The sequence below is a fragment of the Ornithorhynchus anatinus genome, chromosome 6 (assembly GCF_004115215.2).
Source record: "Ornithorhynchus anatinus isolate Pmale09 chromosome 6, mOrnAna1.pri.v4, whole genome shotgun sequence".
Classification (NCBI taxonomy): domain Eukaryota; kingdom Metazoa; phylum Chordata; class Mammalia; order Monotremata; family Ornithorhynchidae; genus Ornithorhynchus; species Ornithorhynchus anatinus.
Window position 1 is genome coordinate 39,969,238 of NC_041733.1, and position 22,258 is coordinate 39,991,495.

Here is a 22,258-nt window from a genome sequence, read left to right on the forward strand (position 1 = left end):
GTTCCCAGCCTGCCCTTTCACACACGTGCTGTTTTGGACACACGCATCCTTTCTGGCCTGTCATGGATCGACAGGCCCTTCTCTAGGGTCCTTTTTCAAACACATGTCATTCCGGACACGTGTGTCATTTTCAACACACTACCATTTAAAAAGGTTCTAGCACTGTTCCCGGCCTGCCCTTTCACACACGTGCTGTTTTGAGGACACGCATCCTTTTTGGCCTGTCACGGATTGACGGGCCCTTCTCGAGGGTCCTTTTTCAAACACATGCCGTTTTAGACACATGTGTCATTTTCAACACGCTACCATTTAAAAAGGTTCTAGCACTGTTCCCGGCCTGCCCTTTCACGCACGTGCTGTTTTGGAGACGCGCGTCGTTTCTCTCCTCTCACGGATCGGCACGCCCTTTTCTAGGGTCCTTTTTCTAACACATGTCATTTCGGACCTGTGTGTCATTTTCAACACGCTACCATTTAAAAAGGTCCTAGCACTGTTCCCGGCCTGCCCTTTCACACACGTGTTGTTTCGGACGCGCGCGTCCTTTCTGGCCTGTCACGGATCGACGGGCCCTTCTCTAGGGTCCTTTTTCTAACTCATGTCATTCCGGACACGTGTGTCATTGTCAACATGCTACCATTTTTAAAGGTTCTAGTGCTGTTCCCAGCGTGCCCTTTCACACGTGTGTTGTTTCTGATGTGTGTGTCATTTCTAGCCTGTTACGGATTGGCAGGCTCTCTCTTGTCCTTTTTCAAACACTTGTCGTTCCTGACGTGTGTCATTTTCAACATGCTACCATTTTAAAAGGTTCTAGCACTTTTCCCAGCCTGCCCTTTCACACACGTGCTGTTTCTGACACACACGTCTTTTCTGGCCTGTCACGGATCAACAGGCCCTTCTCTAGGGTCCTTTTTCAAACACATGTCATTTCAGACACGTGTCATTTTCAACACACTACCATTTAAAAAGGCTTTAGCACTGTTCCCGGCATGCCCTTTCACACGTGTGTTGTTTCTGACACATCCTTTCTGGCCTGTCACAGATCGGCGGGCCCTTTTCTAACTCCTGTCATTTCGGACACATGTGTCTTTCAGCACGCTACCATTTAAAAATGTTCTAGCACTTTCCCCAGCATGTCATTTCACACACGTGTTTCTGACGTGCGCGTCCTTTCTGGCCTGTCACAGATCGGCGGGCTCTTCTCTAGCGTCCTTTAACATCTGTTGTTTCGGACACGCGTGTCATTTTCAACACACTACCATTAAAAAAGGTTCTAGCACTTTCCCCAGCATGTCATTTCACACGCGTGTTGTTTCTGACACATGTCGTTTCTGGCCTGTCATGGATCCGTGGGCCCTTCTCTATGGTCCTTTTTCTAGCATGTCATTTTGGACACGTGCCATTTTCAACATGCTACCATTTTTTAAAAACTTCTACCACTTTTCTAGGGTGCCATTTCGCACGTGTGTTGTTTCTGACACATATGTCCTTTCTGGCCTGTCACGGATCGGCGGACCCTTCTCTGTGGTCCTTTTTCCAGCTCATGTCATTTTGGACACACATGTCATTTTCAACACGCCATTTTAAAAGGTTCTAGCACTTTTTCTAGTGTCACTTCACACACACGTTTCTGACACACATGTTCGTTCTGATGTGTCACGGATTGGCAGGTTCTTTCTTATGGTCCTTTTAAAATGCATGTCATTTCAGACACGTGTGTCTCTTTTGACACTACTGTTGTTGAAACGCTACATTTCCTACCATGTCCTTTTTACATGCATGTTTCTGATATGTGTGTCAGTTCTGACATGTCATGGATCACAGACTTTTTTCCAATACATGTCATTTTGGACACGTGTCATTTCTGATGTCAGGGATTGGCAGGTTCTTGTCTATGGTCCTTTCTCTAACATGTCATTTCTGACACGTGTCATTTTCCACACGCTACCTTTTTTGAGGTGTTGCTTTTCCTCGTTTTACACACGTGCTGTTTCTGGCACACGTGTCAATCCTGACGTGTCACGGATCAGCGGGCTTTTTTCTATGGCCCTCTAACACAGGTTGTTTCTGACACACGTGCCCTTCCTAACGTGTCGTTTTTGAGGTGCTACCACTTTTCCTAGCGTGTCATTTCTGACCCGTGTCATGGAGTGGAGGCCTTTTCCTAGTGGGAGAGAGGAGGGGAGGGGGGAGGACTGGGGAAGAGAGGAGGGGGGAGGGGAGGAGGGGGAAGAGGAGTGGGGAGGACTGGGGAAGAGGAGTGGAGAGGACTGGGGAGGACTGGGGGAGAGGAGTGGAGAGGGGAGGACTGGGGGAGAGAGGAGGGGGAAGGGGAGGAGGGGGAAGAGGATTGGGAAGGACTGGGGAAGAGGAGTGGGGAGGACTGGGGGGGGGGAGGGGAGAGGACTGGGGAAGGGAGGAGGGGGAGGACTGGGGAAGAGAGAAGTGGGGAGGAGTGGGGAGGAGTGGGGAGGACTGGGGGAGGGGGGAGGACTGGGGAAGAGGAGTGGAGAGGGGAGGACGGGGGGGGGGGGGAGTGGAGAGGACTGGGGAAGAGAGGAGGGGGGAGGGGAGGAGGGGGAGGACTGGGGAAGAGAGGAGTGGGGAGGACTGGGGGAGAGAGGAGTGGGGAGGACCGGGGAGGAGTGGGGAGGACTGGGGGAGGGGGGAGGACTGGGGAAGAGGAGTGGAGAGGGGAGGACTGGGGGAGTGGGGGAGAGAAGGGGGGAGGAGTGGGGAGGACTGGGGGAGGGGAGGAGAGGGAAGAGGAGTGGGGAGGACTGGGGGAGAGGAGTGGAGAGGGGAGGACTGGGGAAGAGAGGAGTGGAGGGGGGAGGAGTGGAGTGTGGAGAGGAAAGGAAAGGAGAGGGAAGGGGAGGAGAGGACTTGCCCCTGCAGACTTCCTTCCTCGCTTTCCTCACTGAGCAGCTCCTGTGCCAGGAGTCTTGAGAGAGAATGGGTCTCGCTCACTGGGGAGGGGAGGGAGTTGAGTTCCAGACATGGTGTTTGGGGGGTGTTGCGGGTTTTTTGGCTTGTGTTTCGGCCAACTCGTTTTCTCTTCCTGAGTCTGTATCTTTTGTGGCGAGGAGAGCTGAGCGGTGTTTTTCCTTAACTCTGTGTTCAGATATGGCTCGAGTATACAATTGGGATGTAAAGAGAAGAAATAAAGATGATCCCACCAAAAGCAGAGCATAGTGCTGACAGTTTTAATGGGGCTCAGATTTCCAGGACCCCTCCCCCCTTTTTTTTTCCTTTTTTGTATCCTGAATGGACCCAACGAACTCTGAATCTTCCCCACCGCCACCTCGAATTTGATCGGAAGGCAAGGGCCAGCCATGTTTTATTTATTTATAGATATGAGATTTGGTTTTGTGCATGTTTCATGAAATTAGAGCTATTGAAAACGGATCCACATGGCCTCGCCGAGGGCATGGAAGTAACTGACCTGTATGGAGCCTCACCCGAGCGACGGACACACACGCCCTCTCCGCAGACCTAAGAGCGATGCCGTGTTGCAGGGTCTGTTGCTAGGCCCGTGAGCTGATCTGCCTTATGTAAAGATGGTTTTTAAAAATCCCATTGTCGTGTGCTTGACATAAAGTGGTTTGTGTGTCTGAGTTCATCAGCGATCAGTAGGCTCTTTCCTTCCCCCGACCCCTTCCTCTCTCTCCCCCTTTCTGCTTGCTTGCTTGCTTCTTCCCTCCCTCTTTCTCCTCTCTTAAAGCTCTCCCTGAAAGAGAAGCAGCATTGAACCCAACCGTCAACTCTTTCTTTCCATTGTGCTTGGAAGAAATGGGTTGAATGTGGTATGCGAGGTGTTTTTTGGTTTTTTCCCTTCCTTTGACCTTATCCTCTGCTGGAAATAGGACAAAAAGGGAGCCTTCTGCTGTGAGAGCTGGTGTTACCTAGAGGAAAAGGAATAGGTTCTAGCCCTGGCTCTGGTGTTAAGGTCTTAAAAAGATTCTTGTTTCCCAAATGGGATTAGAACTCCCAACCTGAGGTGCCGAGGTAAAAACTCCAACAATGACCCCTGTAATTTTGGCAAGTTTTAGTTTAACTTGTCTGCTTTGGAGGGAGTGAATCTAATTAAGTGCACCTGAAATCAATTAAGACTTTCTTCCTCTCTCGCCTCCCTGCATACACTCACATTTTTACATTCCACCACCAAGCATCGCTCTTACCAAACCGGCATGTTTATTAGCAAGCATGGTCACTAATACAATGCCTGACCAAACCACATAGTACATTTCTGTAAAATCTCTCACATTGATAAGTCAGTGCTACCTACAAGCATGTTTGTTTGCAATCACATAAGTACATACAGCGTTTGTTAGGTCTGTTAGAACACAAAGCAAGGAAAAAAAATGTGTACAGCTTCATTTCATTCTGGTCCAACATGCATGGTTTTTTAAAATTAATTAATTTTTACAACTGCAGCCTCCCATCAGTGCCCCTCCCTCTATCACCTTCAGACAAGAGCTTCTCACACTTTACTCCGTGGGTCAGCGATTCTATTAACTGCAGCCTGCTCTAGCTCTGTGAAACTCAAGTGCAGCACAAAGAGCAAACCGTAAGGGTGGATGTGGATTCATACGCTCCCCTTATTGATAAGGAAAACAACCTCCAGCGTTCGAGCACAGGAAGCGGGAGCAGCTTTCCCTTGGAGTGGTTCTCCCAGCGAAGGCGGGCAAGAAAAGGCGTGAGGGAAAAGAAAGAACAGAAAGCAGGGGCAGCACCTGCCCCCTGCATCTCCTACCTTCCCGGAGAAGTTCAGACAGTGAACAGTCACTGAACACACAAGCTGCTGTGGAAGGAGGGCCTCAAGACTGGGTGAAAGGTCAAAAATCATTAGTTAGTATCAGTCCCCGTTAATCTCCCGCCCCATCCCCTCACCCACGAGCCACGGGGCTGTTACCCAGAACCCCAGAGTAGTGATCTGACCGCTGCCCTCGGTGCGTAGTAGAAACCCCTAGCCTCTTTCCAACCTCGCTCAGTGAGAAAGGCGTCTTCACCCTTCCGGGGGACAGACCGTCTCCCTGGGCTCATCCTTTCCAGAAAATATCTACCCGCCATTTCATTGTTCCTCCTTTTGGCTTAGCTTTTCTGCACCACAGACTCCTCTCAGTCTAACGGGGAGATTCCCGCATGTGGGCCAATACCTAGAGCCCAGGGAGAAATCATCGCCCGGATCAGGCTTCCGCTATACACTTAGGACCTTTACGTACAGTTCCTTGGAAAGCGCCACCCCCGTGCCCCCATCCCCCGCGGCCCGTCGCACCCACCTTGGGGCGGGGGGCGGGGGTGGGGGTTCTTCTCCGACAAGGGGGACCGGTCCCCCCGGGCCCGCCTAGCAGAGGCACCTCCTGTCGGATTTGACGACCTCTTCGGAGGAGTGCACCACGTTGGGGACGAAGCCACTCTTGACCCCTTCCCACCCCTCCTGGATGGTGACCTCCCCCCTCTTCACCAGCTCGTATATGTCCCGGGTCAGGTCCGTAAAGGCTTTCTCCACGTTGATGGCGTCCCGGGCCGAGGTCTCGATGTACCTCATGCCGTAGGCGGCCGCCAGCTTCTCCGCCTCGTGCCGGCTCACTTGCCGTTGGGCGTCGAGGTCGCACTTGTGGCCCACGAGGACGAACACGATCTGGTAGGGTTGCACCTGGGCCTTGGTTTCCTCCAGCCACTCGTGGACGTTCTGGAAGGACCGGCGGTTGGTGATGTCAAACAAGAGGAGGCCTCCCACCGAGTTTCTGTAGTAGGCTCTTGTGATCGATCTGAAAGACGATGGGGGGGGCGGGGGGACGCGATAGAAGCACCGTTGTTATAAGTTCCACCGGAATCCATCTTACCAAACATACCCTCACGGGAAGGTCTTCCTCTACAACGCCTCCACCAGCAAGACCCCTAGGTAGGAGGTAAGGTCTACGATAAGACAGTTAAACACTCTCTCACTCACACTCTGTCTCGTCCCATGGACATCGGAGACCTGACTCGTTAGGCTGGGTACAGGATGAGGAACCAGGCCAGGAGAATGTTTGATCAGGCCCTTGGGATTCCCTTTCCTGAGGTCAAATGAACCAACAACCTTACTCAAGCTTTTAACACCAACTTGCCGGAGCCTTAAGCCATTTAGTCATTCAGTTGAATTTACTGAGCACTTAGTATGTGCAGAGCCCTGTACTAAGTGCTTTGGAGAGTTCAGTACAACAACAGACACATTCCCTGCCACAACAAGCTTATAGTCTAGAGGATAACTAGTATTTGTTAAGCACTCACTGTGCCACGCACTAAGTGCTGGATTAGATACGAGGTCATTGGGTAGGAGGTGGTCCCTGCCCCACATAAGGCTCACAGTCTTAATCCCCATTTTACGGATTATAGGAAGAGACTACAGAGAGTGGATGTGTACATAAATTCTTTGGGTGGGATGGGGGGGGTGGCGGGGAAGAGAGAAGAGGGGTGATTATTAAGTGCTTAAAGGATAAAGATCTATGGGTATAGGCAATGCAGAAGTGGGAGTAGGAAAAAAGCTTAATCGAAGAAGGCCTCTTGGAGATGTGACTTTAAGGTTTTTAAGGTGGGGAGGGAGTTCCAGGTCAGGGGTGAGCTAGACAAGACAGGCACAGTGAGCATGCTGGGCTGTAGTAGGAGATCAGCCCAGCAGGAGAGGTTAAGTGCTTAAAAGCCAACGGTGAGGAGTTTCTGAAGTGGATGAACAACCACTGGAGGTTCTTGAGGAGTGGGGAAACTGACCGAAAGTTGGTAGAAAAATGATCTGGACAGCTGAGTCAAAGTATGGACTCGAGCTGGGAGAGACAGGATGCAGGGAAGTCAACAAGGAGGCAGTAGTCAAGATGGATACGATAGAAGGGTAGGTTTTAGAATTGTGAAGGTAAAAGCGACAGGATTTAGTGATATTGAAGTTGGGGGTGGGAGTGGTGGGGGTTGTGTGACGGAAGGGGGAAATGCCAAGGTTATGTTATGGACTTGTAAGGTAGGGAAGATAGTGGGAGTATCCACAGTCATGGGGAAGATGATGATCCAGGTAGAGGTGGCCCGAAGGCGGCAGAGGTCAAGGAGGATTAGAATGGAGTAGAGGCTGTTGGACTTAACAAAAAGGAAGTCATTAGTTACCTTTGAGAGGACAGTTTCTGTGGACTGAAGGGGGCAAAACTCAGGAGAGGATCAAGGAGAGAAAGTGGAGACGGCAGGTGTAGACAACTCAAGGAGCTTGGAGAAGAACAGCCTTTCCCTTCCTAGCCAACCAGATTGCTGCCACGCTGATCCAAGTACCTACATTCTGCCTTTACTACATCAGCCTCCTTGCTGACCTCCCTACCTCTGCCTTCTCTGGTTCTTACTTCATTCTCCTGGATCCGTTTTCTTTACAAACAACACACATACAGAGAGAGCGCACCAAATATTGCTCACTCAACTGAAGCCTCTGAGATTATCTGATCCATCTCTTCATAAAACAGACCCTTTATTGCTGGCCTTGAGGCCTTGCTGGTCCATACTTTACCTCACCCATCTATTAAGACCATATTCATACACTTTATTCCTCTCAACAACCCACAGCTCGTCTCTCACCACTGATCCCTTGTCCACTTCCCCTCTCTGGACTCGTTCGCTCTTTGATTCCCACAGATCACCACTCTCCCCACTTTCAAATACTTCCTAAAATAAAAAAATCAAGATTATTGAGTGCTTAATGTCTGCAGAGTACAATATAACAGACAGTAGACATGTTCCTTGCCCACAATGAGTTTAGAGTCTAGAGGGGAAGGCAGACATTTATATAAATTAGGACACTTAAGCAAGTGCTGTGGGGCAAATAAAGGTTTCAAAGTGAGGTGCAAGGGTGATGGAGAGGGAGGAGAGGAAATGAGAGCTCAGTCAGGGAACTTGGAGGAGATATGATTTTAATAAGACTTTGAAGGTGGGAGAGTGATCGTCTGTCAGCTATAAAGCAAGAGGGGGTCCCAGGCCGGAGGGAGAATGTGAGCGAGAAGTCAGCGGGGAGATCGAGGTAAGCGTGTGTGCTGGGATGAAGTAGAGGAGCAGCAAGGGGATTGAGGGCTTTAAAGCTGACGGTAAGGAGTTTCTGTTCAATGCAGGGGTGCACGGGCAACCCCTGGAGGGTCTTGAGTGGGCAACGTGGACTGAACCGTTTTGTAGAAAAGTGCCTGGGCAGCAGACAAGTATAGACTGAAGTGGGGAAGGGGCAGGGAGGTCAGCTAGGAGGCTGACACACAAAGGTGGGATAGGAAAAGTTCTTGGGTTAATGTGGTGGCAGTTTGGATGGAGAGGGAAGGGTGGGTTTTAGCAGTGTTGTACTTGATCATCTGGTGACAGACTGAAAAGGCCGGGGGAGGGAGAAAGAGAGAAGTTGAAGATAACACCAAGGTTATGGCCTTGTGAGGCAGGAAGGACCGTGGTGCTGCCTAAGGGTGATATATAAGTCAGGAGGAGGACAGAGTTTGGGTGGAAAGATGAGTTCTGTTTTGGACATATTAGGTTTGAGGTGGATATCCAAATTGAGGTGTCCTGAAAGTGGGAGGAAATGCCAGACTGCAGAGAGGGAGAGAGATCGGGGCTGGAGATGTAGATTTGGGAATCATCTTTGTAGAGATGGTAGTTGAGTGTATTTGGAGAATAGAAGGAAACTGAGAACTGAGCCTTAAGGGCCCCCCACAATTAGGGAGGAAGAGGAGGAGCACAGGAAAGACTGAGGAATAGCAACCAGAGAGATAGGGGAGAACCAGGAGAGGATAGCATCTAACCCTTGAGAACTCGATTTTTCACCCTGTTCCCACAGCCGCCTAATACATATCCCGTTTCTCCGACCTGTATTTTCATGCTCATCTCCCCCACCTAGATGTAACCGCCTCCTGGGCAGGGATCATGTTTACCAAGTCTATTGAATTGTTCTCTCCCTAGTCTCTGGGCCCACTAAACACTCAGTAGATATAATAATGATAATAATAATAGTGTTCATTAAGCACTTATTCTGTGGCACGCACTGTATTAAGTGCTGAGGCGGATACAAGCAAATTCTCTATCCCATTTTACGGATGAGGTCACAGGCACAGAGAAATGCAGTGATTTGCCCAAGGTCGTAGCGCAGACAAGTGGCAGAGTCAGAACTTTCAGGCCCACCCTCTCTCCACCCCTAAGTGATTATATCTTATCTACTCCAGCAATTAGTACAGCACCTGGCAAATAGTAAACACTTAAGGAACAGTTCAATTAATTCTTCTGGCTAAAAAAAGGAGAATTATCTCATGGCTTGCTCCACCCACTCCACAACCCTCCTGGGCCCTGCTTCATTTTCACATCTGGTGGCAAGTGAGCCACAGAACTAGGGACACAAGCTCACACCGGTTGCTCAACACCCAAAATTACTCCTCACCTCGTAGCTGCCTTCCCTTGAGGCAATGATGAGAAGCAGCGTGATCTAGTAGATAGAGCACGGGCCTGGGAGTCAGGAGGACCTGGGTTCTAATCCCAGCTCCGCCCCTGGTCTGGTGTGTGACTGTGAATAATAATAATGATAGTATTGATAGTAATGATAAATCCCTTCACTGGGCCTCAGTTACCTCATCTGTAAAATGGGGATTAAGATTGAGCATCCCATGTGGGCCGGGGACCGTGTCCAACGTGATTTGCTTGTATCGATCCCAGCATTTAAGTACAGCACCCGACCCACAGTAAGCGCTTAACAAGTACCACTATCATTAGAGTGCCGGGCACCGTATTAGTATTTAAATACTAAGAAGGTTCTCCGTGTTTCCTCTGGGCTCCGATAGCCCTTGGGAGAATCTGCCTGTCAGCCCGAGCTGGAGAGATGTGGATGACGAAATGATTTTGACCTCTGTCACCGAGACGGTACTGGCGATTCTAGAATACGGTATATCTTGCCTTCCCTAAGCTATAGGCTCTGTCGGGTGCCTGAGCAACGGGGTCATCATCGTGGTGTTGCGTGGCCTAATGGATAGAGCAGGGGCTGGGAGTCAGAAGGCCCTGGGTTCTGATCCTGCGTCCGCCACTTGTCTGCTGCATGACCTTGGGCAAGTCACTTCACTCCTCTGGGCCTCAGTTCCCTCGTATGTAAAAGGGGGATTAAGATGGTGAGCCTCATGTGGGACAGGGACTGTGTCCAACCTGATTAGCCTGTATCTACCCCAGCGCTCAGAACAGTACCTGACACATCCTAGGAGTTTAGCAAATACCACAATTAATATTATTCTATTCCCTCTTTCCACTGACTGGAGGTTCTCTCTGAAGACGACAAAAGGACCTGTTGCCTTAAAAGTAGCACACACACGCACACCCCACCAAGTGAAGCCACAGGTATTCGATACTCAGTTCACCTCCTCACAGCCCTGAAAATATTCTTATATTCTGCTGCATTCTCTACCTGTAATTTTTCTTGAGCTCCTTGTCGACAGACATCGTGTTTACCAACTCAGTCATACCCTACCAAGTGCTCCGAGTAGTGCTCTTCATGCAGTCAGTGTTCAAATATTGATTCAAACCAGATTTTCCATTCTTCAACTCATTGGGCTCAACGACACCAGTAGATCTGGAGGTAAACAGGACCAAACCTTTCCCACACCTCCAGTCCTAGCCTCCTTTCAACCTCAAACTAAATATACACAAAAGAGAACTCCTCGTCTTCTCAGCCAAACCATCCTCTACAAAAAGAGAATTAAAAAGGATTCCACTTCCTCTTAACACACTTGCCATATTCATCCTTACATTCAAACCTGCCTGCCTACTCCCCAACCCCAAAAGCCTCTCCCTTGATTCCACGGCCCCTTCCATTTATAAGGATAATTACAGTATTTGTTAAGCACTGTACTAAGCGCTGGGATGGATCCAAGCAAATCAGGTTGGATAGAGACCCTTGTCCCACGTGGGGCTCACAGTCTCAATCCCCATTTTACAGAAGAGGGAACTGAGGCACAGAGAAGTTTAGTGACTTGCCCAAGGTCACGCAGCAGACAAACGGCGGAGCCGGGATTAGAACCCATGACCTTCTGGCTCCCAGGCCCGTGCTCTCTCCTCCTACCCATTTTGTGAAGTAGCAGGCCCTCTGTTTCTGCAAGTCATCTACTGGTTGTCTGATATTTGTTAAGCACTGTGTGCCAGGCACTGTTCTAAGCACTGGGTAAATTGGACACTGTCCCACATGGCGCTCATGGTTTTAATCCCCGCTTTACAGATGAAGTAATGAGGCCCAGAGAAGTGAGCTGACTTGCCCAAGGTTGCTCAGTAAATGAGTGGCAGAACTAGGATTAGAACCCAGCACCTCCGACACCTGGGCTTTTTCTTCTAGAAAAAGTTCTAGAAAACTGCCTCAAAACTGCCTCAACTAATAATAATCATCTTGGTACTTGTTAAGCACTTATTACTGGGTAGAAAGCAGTTAAACAAGCATCTTTTTAATCCCGGCTCTGCCACTTGTCTGCTGTGTGACCTTGGGCGAGTCACTTCACTTCTCTGGGCCTCTACTTCATTTCTCTCGACTACCTTCTAACCCAGTGCTTGGCCCTTAATAAGCCCGACACAGTTATTATTCCCTGTGCCTCAGTTTCTTCATCTGTAAAATGGAGAGGCAAGATCTGTTCTCCCTCCTAGACTATGAACCACACATGGGACGGGGATCGCATCCAACCCCATTACCTTGTCTCTACCTCCAACGCTTAAAACAGTGCTTGACAAAATGTTTAAAGTATAATAATAATAATAAAAACCAGGATTCTCCTGGCACACTTGCAGAGAAATATGGAAATGTCACACTAGCAGGAGAGTGTGCCTACTTCAAGATGGTGCCATGCCCAGAACCGGCCTCACTTGGCTACCACCGGGCAACCGGACCCCGGACGATCATCTCGATGGTGGCCCCGGGGGCCTGAGCCAGGAGAGGGGATGCCAGTCCTTACCCTGCAGAAGCAGTTCTCTCCAATCCAGGCCACAAACATCCTCATTCAGTCATTCACGCATTTGACTAATTTACTGAGCATTTACTGGGTGCAGAGCACTGTACTAAATGCTTGGGAGATTGCAACCATCAAGAGATACATTCCCTCTGCCCAACAATCCATCATATTTATTGACCACTTACTGTGTTCAGCACGGTCTTCAAGGCTTGGGAGAGGAAGATAATAATTGTGGTATTTGTTAAGCACTTAATATGCGCCAGGCACTGTTCTAAGCCCCTCTCAGGATGGCACCTGGAGATTTTCCAGTACTCTACCAGTCTGGACTATGGGAGGGAGAGTCAAGCATTTCATTCCTAGCTTGGGCAGACTCGGAGACAGACTATGTAGGTTGACAGAGATAAGAGTAAAGGAAAATGCCAGGGTTCGGGCCTTGTGACCTAGGGGGATAAGGTGATATCATCTACAGTGACGGGAAAGACAAGGAGTCATGTTTTGGACATGTTGAACTTGGTGTCGACAGGACATCCAGGTAAAGATTGTCCTGAAGGCAGGAGTAAATAAATACAAGACTGCAGGGGAGGAGAGAGAGGTCAGGGCTGGAGAGGTAAATTTGGGAGTCATCTCCGTAAAGATGGCAGCTTGAAGGCATGAGAGCAAAGAGTTCTCCAAGGGAGTGGGGGTAGATGGAGGCCGGAAGGGGGCCCAGAACTGAACCTCGAGTGACCTTCACATTTAAAGAGTGGGAGGCAGAGGAGAAGCCTGCAAAAGAGACTGAGAAGGAGTGGCCAGAGGTAGGAGGACAACTGTGAAAGATGTGCAGAACGCTGTACTCAACGGTGGGGCAGTATATCCAGGAGAAGGGGGTGGTCCAGTGTCAAAGGCAGCCAAGAGGTCTAGGAGGATTAGGATGGAGTAGGGGCTATCAGATTTGGTGAGAAAAAGGTCACTGGTTACCTTAGAGAGGGCAGTTTCCATGGAGTGTAGGGGACGGAAACCAGACTTGGGGGGCGGAAAACAAACAACAAAAATCAAGGCGATCCCAGCTCCCCACTCTGCCACTTGTCTGCTGGGTGACCTTGGGCAAGTCACTTCATTGGGCCCCAGTTGCCTCAGCTGTAAAATGGGGATTAAGACTGTGAGCCCCATGTGGGACACGCACTGCTTCCAACCCGATTACTACGTATCTACCTCAGTGCTTAGACCAATGCCTGGTACCCTGTCCCGTCATATGCCATCGAGTCGACTCCGACCCACAGCGGCTCTGTGGACGCATCTCGCCCATCTCCATCTGCAAGTGTTCTGGTAGTGTAATGACAATCATTAGTATTATTAGATTATAATAATTATAATTATTAGACTAGATTAGACTGTAAGCCCGTCAATGGGCAGGAACTGCCTAAATCTGTTGCCGATTTGAACATTACAAGCGCGTAGTACAGTGCTCTGCACATAGTAAGCGCTCAATAAATACTATTGAATGAATATTATGGTATTAAGTGCTTACTACATGAAAGGCACTGTTCTCCACGGTTTTCTTGATAACAGTACAGAAGCGGTTTACTATTGCCTTGTTCCGCACAGTAAACTCGAGCTTCCGGGCACGACTCTCTCCCCTGGTGCTGCTTAAATGCCGTGAATGAAAAAAAGAGAAATGAAAGAGAGGAAGTAGAAAGGTTGGCTGTAGACAACTCTCTCAAGGAGTCTGGAGAGGGACGGTAGTAGGGAGATGGGGCGAAAACTGGAGGGAATGGTGGAGGAGAAACCATTAGCGAGTAGCAGCAAAGAAACCACTGAGAAGCAGCATGGCTCAGTGGAAAGAGCCCAGGTTTGAGAGTCAGAGTCATGGGTTCTAATTCTGGCTCCGCTGCTTGCCAGCTGTGTGACTTTGGGCAAGTTCCTTCACTTCTCTGTGCCTCAGTTACCTCATATGTAAAATGGGGATTAAAACTGCGAGCCCCACAAGGGACAACCTGATCACCTTGTATCCCCCAGTGCTTAGAACAGTGCTTTGCACATAGTAAGCGCTTAAATACCACTATTTTTTATTTTTTTTTAACGAGTGAGCGGTTGAAGATGGCAGTCAAGGGAGGGAAAAAGGAAGGGGGTGGTGGGCAAGGGCTTGGCGATTTCAGATGTTTAACTTGAAGCTCAGGAAGAGGATGATTCAATATCCGTTCCTGACCTTCCCAATCTGGGAGAGGGAGCGGGAAGGGACCTCATCATCTTCTATTCACCCTCGAGCCGGTCACACCCCTGAGTTTAACTGATACCCCTTATCACGGCGGCGGGGAGTCGGGAACAGAGTTGTGAAACGATTCCTCTTGGGCAAGGCGAAGGCCAAGGGAGCGGGTGGAGGGGTTTCGAGTGGACTCCCGAGGCAGGCCAAGCCCTGCCTCCTAAGGCGAGGGAGCAAGAGGGAGAAGGTGGAGGAGGAATTTCCCAAGCGGCTCAGTGGGTAGAGGGAAGCAGCCAAGTCTGGAGGGCTAAAGCCATCTTAACTTCTCGGTGCCTCAGTTACCTCATCTGTAAAATGGGGATTAACTGTGAGCTTCACCTGGCACAACCTGATTGCCCTGTATCTACCCCAGCGCTTAGAACAGTGCTCGGCACATATTAAGAGCTTAACAAATACCAACATTATTATCTTGCCAGAGGTGGAGGGCTCAGCCCCTGGGAGGTGATAATAATGTTGGTATTTGTTAAGCGCTTACTATGTGCAGAGCACTGTTCTATCATTGAGAAGCAGCCTGCTTACGTGGAAAGAGCCCGGGCTTGGGAGTCAGAGGTCACGGGTTCAAATCCAGGCTCTGCCAACTGGCAGCTGTGTCACTGTGGACTAGTCACTTAACTTCTCTGTGCCTCAGTTCCCTCATCTGTAAAATGGGGATGGAGACTGTGAGCCTCACATGGGACAACCTGATTACCCTGTATCTACCCAGCGCTTAGAACAGTGCTCTGCACAAATACCAATTTTGAGAAGTAGCGTGGCTCGGTGGAAAGAGCACGGGCTGGGGACTCAGAGGTCATGGGTTCAAATCCCAGCTCCGCCGCAGGTCAGCTGTGGAGAGGTCACAGGTTCAAATCCAGGCTCTGCCACCTGGCAGCTGCGTGACTTTGGGCAAGTCACTTAACTTCTCTGTGCCTCAGTTCCCTCAACTGTAGAATGGGGATTAAGACTGTGAGCCCCACATGGGACAACCTGATGACCTTGTATCCTCGCCAGCGCTTAGAACAGTGCTTTGCACAGAGTAAGCACTTAACAAATGCCATCATTATTATTATGGGACCTGTCAGGTGCTCGCTATACGCCAAGCACCGTTCCAGGCGCTGGCCGGTGGTGCCCTCCTCCACCTCAACAGCCGAGAGGCCACCCGGCGAAGGGCCCCTTCAGAGCCGACTGACCAGGCCCCGGTCCTCGAGATATTTGCGCACCAGAGGTGCTGAGACGGTTCAGAGCCTCAGGGAGGCCTAAGCCCTCATTACCCAGCCCTGGCACAGTCCTTCCCTGGGGGGCCTCCTTGCCCCTTCCCTCCAAATGAACCTCCAGAGGCAGAAATGCACGTCAACACGCCGCCTCCGCCTCGGCACCCAACGAGATTCGAGCCGTAAAGAACCTGATCCTAGCTCTCGCCCAGGGCCAAACGGGTGAGCATTTCCACACCCTCTTTTCTCGTGGAAAGAGAAAGGTTTCGGCCAAACGTCCAAGCACGGATACCCAAATTGTGCCATCTGATGTTGAGTCCGGCGGGGGAGCGGGGGGAGACAGGAGAACCATCTTTGGGGTGAGAAAAACGGAAGCCCCATTTAATTCTTTTCTCTTGAAGCTGCTCTGGCCTAAAACCCAGGCCCTTCCTTCCTTATTCTGTGCACAGAGTTCATCTTGACTTGAAAAAAAGAAAATCCTTCTAATCAGGATTACAGATCTTGCTGCCATTCACAGAAGCTCTGCCAACTTTCTCCCAGGTAGGGGAAAAAAAAATGTACAGTCCTTTACGGAGGGACAACAACAGCAAAAAAAATAGCATCACCCTAGATTTTACAGTCTCTCATCAACATTTGGGGTACCCTCCTATCAAAGGTAAAAGATACAGCCGGGCAGTGGGAAGCCACTGTCTCTTATGGCAGCGTGGCTTTGTGGAAAGAGTGCAGGCCACGGAGTCAGAGGATCTGGGTTCTAAATCTGGCTCTGCCAAGTGCTTGCTGGGTGGCGTGGGCAAGTCACATAACCTCTCTGGGCCTCAGCTGCCTCAACTATAAAATGGGGATTAAATACCTGTTCCCCCTCCTACTTAGACTGTGAGCTCAATGTGGGATAGGGACTTTATCCAACCTGCAAAGCTTGTACCTCCCCCAGCATTTGGGACAGTGCTTGGCACACAGTAAGCACTTAACTACCTTTTAAAAAAAAAAAGAATAAAAAGAGGCAGGTGGATGCCATATTATGTGTTGAGATCTGCACTAGGCCTTATCCATTTACCAAAGTCCGGATACTGTTCATCCAAAATGCCTTACTACTCCAAGCCTAAACTGCGAAGAGCACAGGTCTACTGGAAAGAGTTCTGCCACTTCTCTGTTGTGTGACCTTGGGGAAGTCACTTCTCTGCCTGTTCCCTCAACTGTAAAAAAGGGGAAATTCGTCAAACCCCTTTCTCCCTCCTACTTAGACTGTGAGCCCCACGTGGGACAGGGACCCTGTCCAACCTGATTAACCTGTAATCTACCCTAGCGCCAAGAACAGCGCTTGGCCCACACTAAGTGGTTAAATGCCATAAAAAAATTGCCACACTGGTGGCATCGACGAAAACCCTCAATGGTAGCGAGACGGACTCTCACGTGAGCGGAGCTCGGACGGGGTTCAGTGAGCATCTCAAAATCATCGGCCCTCTGGAACGGGGAGCCCCTGGAAGATGTCGGGGCCCACCGTCAACTAGGGTACCACCCCGTTCACCCCTCTGCAGTCACCCCAAACTAGTCTCTCGGCCTCCAATCCTATCTCAGCAGAAGCTACCCGGACAAAGTCACTGTCTGTCCTTCCCCCCGGGTCTCCCGGAGGGTGGCTTGACTTCCCGGAGGCTTTAAAGCAAACAACAACAACATAAAGATGACAAGTGCGGGGAGGGAGGGGAGAAAACAGTGATGCTTGTGACTCCGGAATGGCGGAAGGCCGCGTACGTGGGAGGGCAATCTCTTTTCGTGCAGAAGTTTCAGTTCTGCCACCTCCCCACTGCGGGCAAGAAGTCGGCCCGCCGAAGGTCAGCGGGGCGGGAGTACCGGGGGCAGGCGGCCCCGAGACCAAAAAGGGCCGGGCCGGCCTCGCCGCGGTCAGCCGAGGCCTCCTCGGGGGTCGCGGCCAGCCGGTTGGACGCCAGACCCCCCCACCCCGGGGAACCAGGGGAGCACCGTCCAGGGAGCACCGGCCAAGGAGCATCACGGTCCCTGGGGCCGGGGTCACGGCCGGTGAACGAGGCCCGTTTTGTTGGGGTGAGGTTGCCCCGGGGGTCGCGGCAGAGAAGCGGTGTGGCCTAGTGAATAGAGCACGGATAGGCCCGGGAGTCAGCAGGTCCCGGGTTCTAATCCCGGCTCCGCCACTTCTCAAGGCCTCCGTGACCTCATCTGGAAAATGGGGATGGAGACCGTGAGCTCCACGTGGGACAGGGGCCGCGTCCAACCCGATTCGCTTGTATCCCCCGCCCCGGCGCTTAGTACAGTGCCTGGCACAGAGTGGCCGCTTAGCAATATCATCATCATTATTAAGATGGGCGGACCTCCGCCGGGCCCCGATTCACAAGCAGACACAGGGTCGGCTGCCACACGCTGACTGTGACTCTCACGGACACATACACAGGTGCACACTCACAAGCGGGCATCCCGGACCCGGTCACGCCTGCAGGCGGAGGGTGGGGGAGACGCCCCCTCCCCGGCGGGCCTCACCTGAACCTCTCCTGTCCGGCCGTGTCCCAGATCTGCAGCTTGATGCGCTTTCCGGGCTCGATCTCCACCAGGCGCGAGAAGAAGTCGACGCCCACCGTGGGGTCCGACACCTGGGCGAAGCGGCCCTCGGTGAAGCGGCGGATGAGGCACGACTTGCCCACGGTCGAGTCCCCGATGACGATGAGCCGGAACTGGTAGAGCCAGATGGCCTCCATGCTCCCGCCTCGGGGGCCCGGGGAGCCGGGCGGCCACGGGGAGCGGGGGGACGCGCCCGGCTAAGGCCCGAGGGGCTCCCGCCGGCCCATGCTCCGGGCCGGGACCCCGGCGGAGGGCCGGTCGCCGCCCCCGCCCGCCCCCTGACCTGCCCCCTTCTCCTCGACCTGCCCCGCGGTGGGCGCTACTCGCCCCCTGTCGTCCACCTGCCGGGCAAGGGGCGCTGCCCACCCCCACACCTGCCCCCTCCTCCTTGACCTGCCCTGCGAGGGGCACTACCTGACTCTCGTCGGCTACCTGCCCCCCGTCGTCTACCTGCCCCGCAGGGGGGCGCTACTTGCCCCCTGTGGTCCACCTGCCCGGAGGGGGGCGCTACCCACCCTCCGACCTGCCCCCTTCTCTTTGACCTGCCCTGCAGGGGGCGCTACCGACCCTCCAACCTGCCCCCTTCTCTTCGACCCGCCCCCTGTGGTCTACCTGCCCGGCAGGGGGCGCTACTCACCCCCCCCACCTGCCCCCTGTGATCTACCTGCCCTGCAGAGGGCGCTGCCCACCCTCCCGTCGCCGACCTGCCTCGCAGGGGGCAGGTCCTGGAGGTCAGGGGGTCAGGGGTCAGGGTGTGGGCCCGGTCAGGGCGTGGGCGTCCCCCCGGTGCGGGCCATGGCGGGGCTCGGGCTGCGGCGGAGGCTGCGGCGGGGGCTGCGGGCCGCCCCGGACGGACGGACGGACGGACGGACGGATGGGCAGCGCAGGTGCCCGGCCCCCGCCGCTGTGGGCAGAGGAAGGGGGTGAGGACCAAAGGCCCCCAGACACACACCCCCCACACCCACCCGACGCCTCCCACAAAACCCGGCCAACGAGGGGGGGGGATGGGATGGGGAAGGAGTCAGCATTGCCACCCCCGACCCCGCGGGCACCGAGGGAGGGAGGGCATCGGGGGGGGAGAGAGAGAGAGAGAGAGAGAGGGAGGGAGGGAGGGAGGGAAGGAGGGGGGCAGGGGCTCCTTACCAGGCCCCGCAGGACAAGCCTCCCGCAAAGCCGGCCTGGGAAGATGGAGATGGAGGCAGCGAGCAGCCCAGGAGGAGGAGCAGCAGGAGGAGGAAGAGGTGGGCACAGAGGAGGAGGAGGAGGAAGAGGTGGGCACAGAGGGAGAAGAGAGCGGCTTTGCCCGTGCGAGGGGCTGCAGCTGAGGCTAATGCTGCTGCTGCTGCTGCTGCTGGGGCTGATGAAATGGCAGCCAGCTGAGCCGGGCACGGGCCCGCGCCCCTCCCCCTCCCCCCGTGCCCCCCCCCCCCGTGCCCGCCCCGCCCCCACTGACTCATCATTGGCATCACCTGCTACCGTAAACACCCGCAGAGCGCCGCAGGACCCGCCCCGACGCTACCGCCCTGTCTGGAAGAGAGGCGCCCCTCCAAAAAACAACAAAGGACCCCCCCCCCCATCCTCCCCCCCTTTCTTTCCTCCCCCCGCCCCCGGCCTGGACCCCGCCAAGGCCCGGCTGCTGGTGTGAGTCTCTTGGGGGGGGGGGGGGTGTTGTCTTTGTGATGAGCGCTGTGCTCCTCCGCCCCCCCCCGGGAAGGACAGAGTCACCCAAGGGCCCCAAGCAGCCCCGCCGCCTCCAGGAGGCCTTCCCAGATAAGCCCCACCTGACCCCTAGGCCCGGAGCCCGACGTCGGGCAGGGATGATCTCTATCTGTTGCCCGATCGCCCATTCCAAGCGCTTAGTACAGCGCTCTGCACATAGGAAGCGCTCAATAAATACGATTGGATGAATGAATAACCCCCTCCTCCAGGACCCCCGACACTGACCTCCAGACCGCTCATTTCTTCCCTTCTGGCGACCTCTCTTTAATAAAAATAATACTGAGGATGATGGCATTTGTTAAGCGCTTACTATGTGCCAAGCACTGTCCTAAGCACTGGTGCAGGCACAAGGACATCAGCTTGTCCCACGTGGGGCTCACAGTCCTCATCCCCATTTTACAGCTGAGGACACTGAGGCCCAGAGAAGTGAAGGGACTTGCCCAAAGTCATCCCAGCTAAAAGGCCGAGGCGGGATTAGAACCCACGACCACCGACTCCCATTCATTCACTAGTATTTATTGAGCGCTTACTATGTGCAGACCACTGTACTAAGCGCTTGGACTAGACAATTCGGCAACAGAGAGAGACAATCCCTGGGCCGGGCTCTTGCCCCTGAGCCACGCTGCTTCTCTAATTTCATTCATTCTCCATTTCATTCGATCGTATTTACTGAGCACTCAGTATGTGCAGAGCACTGTACTAAGCACTTGGAATGGACAATTGGGCAACATAGACCATTCCTGCCCAATTAATAATAATAATGTTGGTATTTGTTAAGCGCTTACTATGTGCCGAGCACTGTTCTAAGCGCTGGGGTAGACATAGGGGAATCAGGTTGTCCCACGTGGGGCTCACAGTCTTAATCCCCATTTTACAGATGAGGGAACTGAGGCACAGAGAAGTGAAGTGACTTGCCCACAGTCACACAGCTGACAAGTGGCAGAGCTGGGATTCGAACTCATGAGCCCTGACTCCAAAGCCCATGCTCTTTCCACTGAGCCACGCTGCTTTCTTTCAGTCGTATGGATTGAGTGCTTACTGTGGGCTAAGCGCTTGGAAAGTACAACTGGGCAACAGATGGAGACAATCCCTGCCCAAAACGGGCTCACTCTTAATTTTTATTGGCATCTGTCTCCCACCTCCAAACTCGAAAATCGTCGTGGATTGGGATTGTCTCTCTTTATTGCTGTATTGTCCTTTCCCAAGTGCTTAGTACAGTGTTCTGCACACGGTAAACGCTCCATAAATACCACGGAATCAATCAATCAATCCACCAATGGCACTTTTGAGCGGTTGCCTCGCGCAGGGCACTGTACTGACTGCTTAGGAGAGGCCAATACAACAGAATTAGCAGACACGTTCCCCGCTCGTAATGAGTCTCCTAGACTGTAAGCCCGTTGTTGGGCAGGGATTGTCTCTGTTCCTGATATTGTACTTTCCCAAGCGCTTAGAACAGTGCTCTGCACACAGTAAGCGCTCGATAAATACGACTGAAAGAATGTGTGAGTTTACAGCCTGTCGTCGGCATCATTGTGGTATTTGTTAAGGGCTGACTATGTGCCGGGCACTGTACTAAGCGCTGGACTGGATACAAGCAAATCAGAACGGACTCAGTCCTTGTCCCATATAATAATGTTGGTATTTGTTAAGCACTTACTATGTGCAGAGCACTGTTCTAAACGCTGGGGTAGATACAGGGTATCAGGTGGTTCCATGTGAGGTTTACAGTTTTAATCCCCATTTTACAAACTGAGGCACAGAGAAGTTAAGTGACTTGACCACAGTCACACAGCTAAGTGGCAGAGCGGGGATTTGAACCCCTGACCTCTGACTCCCAAGCCCGGGCTCTTTCCACTGAGCCACCCTGCTTCTCCATATAGGGCCTCACAGTCTTAATCTGAGGAGTCAGAAGATCATGGGTTCGAATCCCAGCTCCGCCACTTATCTGCCCTGGGACCTTGGGCAAGTCGCTTCACTTCTCTGGGCCTCGGTGACCTCCGCATTTATAAAATGGGGATTAAGACTTGTGAGCCCCATGTGGGACAGGGACTGTGCCCAACCACAATAACTTGTATCTACCCCAGCGCATACTACAGTGCTTGGCATCTAGTAAGTGCTTGACAAGTACTATTATTACTATTCTTCTTCTTCTTATTATTATAAGGTGGCTTTGCCCGAGGTCCCGTTAGAGCCCGGGCCTGGGAGTCACAAGGACCTGGGTTCTAGACCTGGCCCTGCCACTTGCCTGCTCTGTGACCTTGGGCAAGTCACTTAACCGTGCCTCAGTTACCCCATCTGGTAACCGGCAGCGTGGCTCAGTGGAAAGAGCCCGGGCTTGGGAGTTAGAGATCATGGGTTCGAATCCCGGCTCTGCCACTTGTCAGCTGTGTGACTGTGGGCAAGTCATTTCACTTCTCTGTACCTCAGTTACATCATCTGTAAAATGGGGATGAAGACTGTGAGCCTCACGAGGGACAATCTGATGACCCTGTATCTCCCCCAGTGCTTAGAACAGTGCTCTGCACATAGTAAAGCGCTTAATACCAACATTATTATCTGTAAAATGGGGATTAGGATTGTGAGCC

General features: G+C 52.4%; 2 protein-coding genes across 3 annotated transcripts in view; one reads left to right on the forward strand and one right to left on the reverse strand.

Moving 5' to 3' along the window:
* Positions 1–3,619, forward strand: part of VBP1 (VHL binding protein 1) — a 42,004-nt gene extending 38,385 nt beyond the window's left edge. For both annotated transcript variants that reach the window (XM_029068014.1, XM_029068019.2), the window contains exon 6: positions 3,122–3,619. In XM_029068014.1, the coding sequence (XP_028923847.1) occupies positions 3,122–3,192 (71 nt within the window). In that variant the 3' untranslated portion in view covers positions 3,193–3,619. The remainder of the gene's footprint in view (positions 1–3,121) is intronic.
* Positions 3,620–4,168: 549 nt separating this feature from the next.
* Positions 4,169–19,367, reverse strand: RAB39B (RAB39B, member RAS oncogene family). The gene is made up of 3 exons (XM_029068020.1): positions 19,098–19,367; positions 17,877–18,858; positions 4,169–5,771 (listed from the first exon to the last, which is right to left on the reverse strand). The coding sequence occupies exons 2-3, from the start codon at positions 18,089–18,091 to the stop codon at positions 5,345–5,347; spliced, it is 642 nt and encodes a 213-aa protein (XP_028923853.1). The 5' UTR covers positions 18,092–18,858; positions 19,098–19,367; the 3' UTR covers positions 4,169–5,344.
* Between the last annotated feature and the right edge of the window lie 2,891 nt (positions 19,368–22,258).

Coding starts and splice junctions, on each gene's coding strand:
- RAB39B (XM_029068020.1), bottom strand. CDS start 18,091: ATGGAGGCCATCTGGCTCTACCAGTTCCGGCTCATCGTCATCGGGGAC. Junction 5,772..17,876: donor GCCGGACAGGAGAGGTTCAG/GTGAGGCCCGCC, acceptor ATCGTCTTTCAG/ATCGATCACAAGAGCCTACT.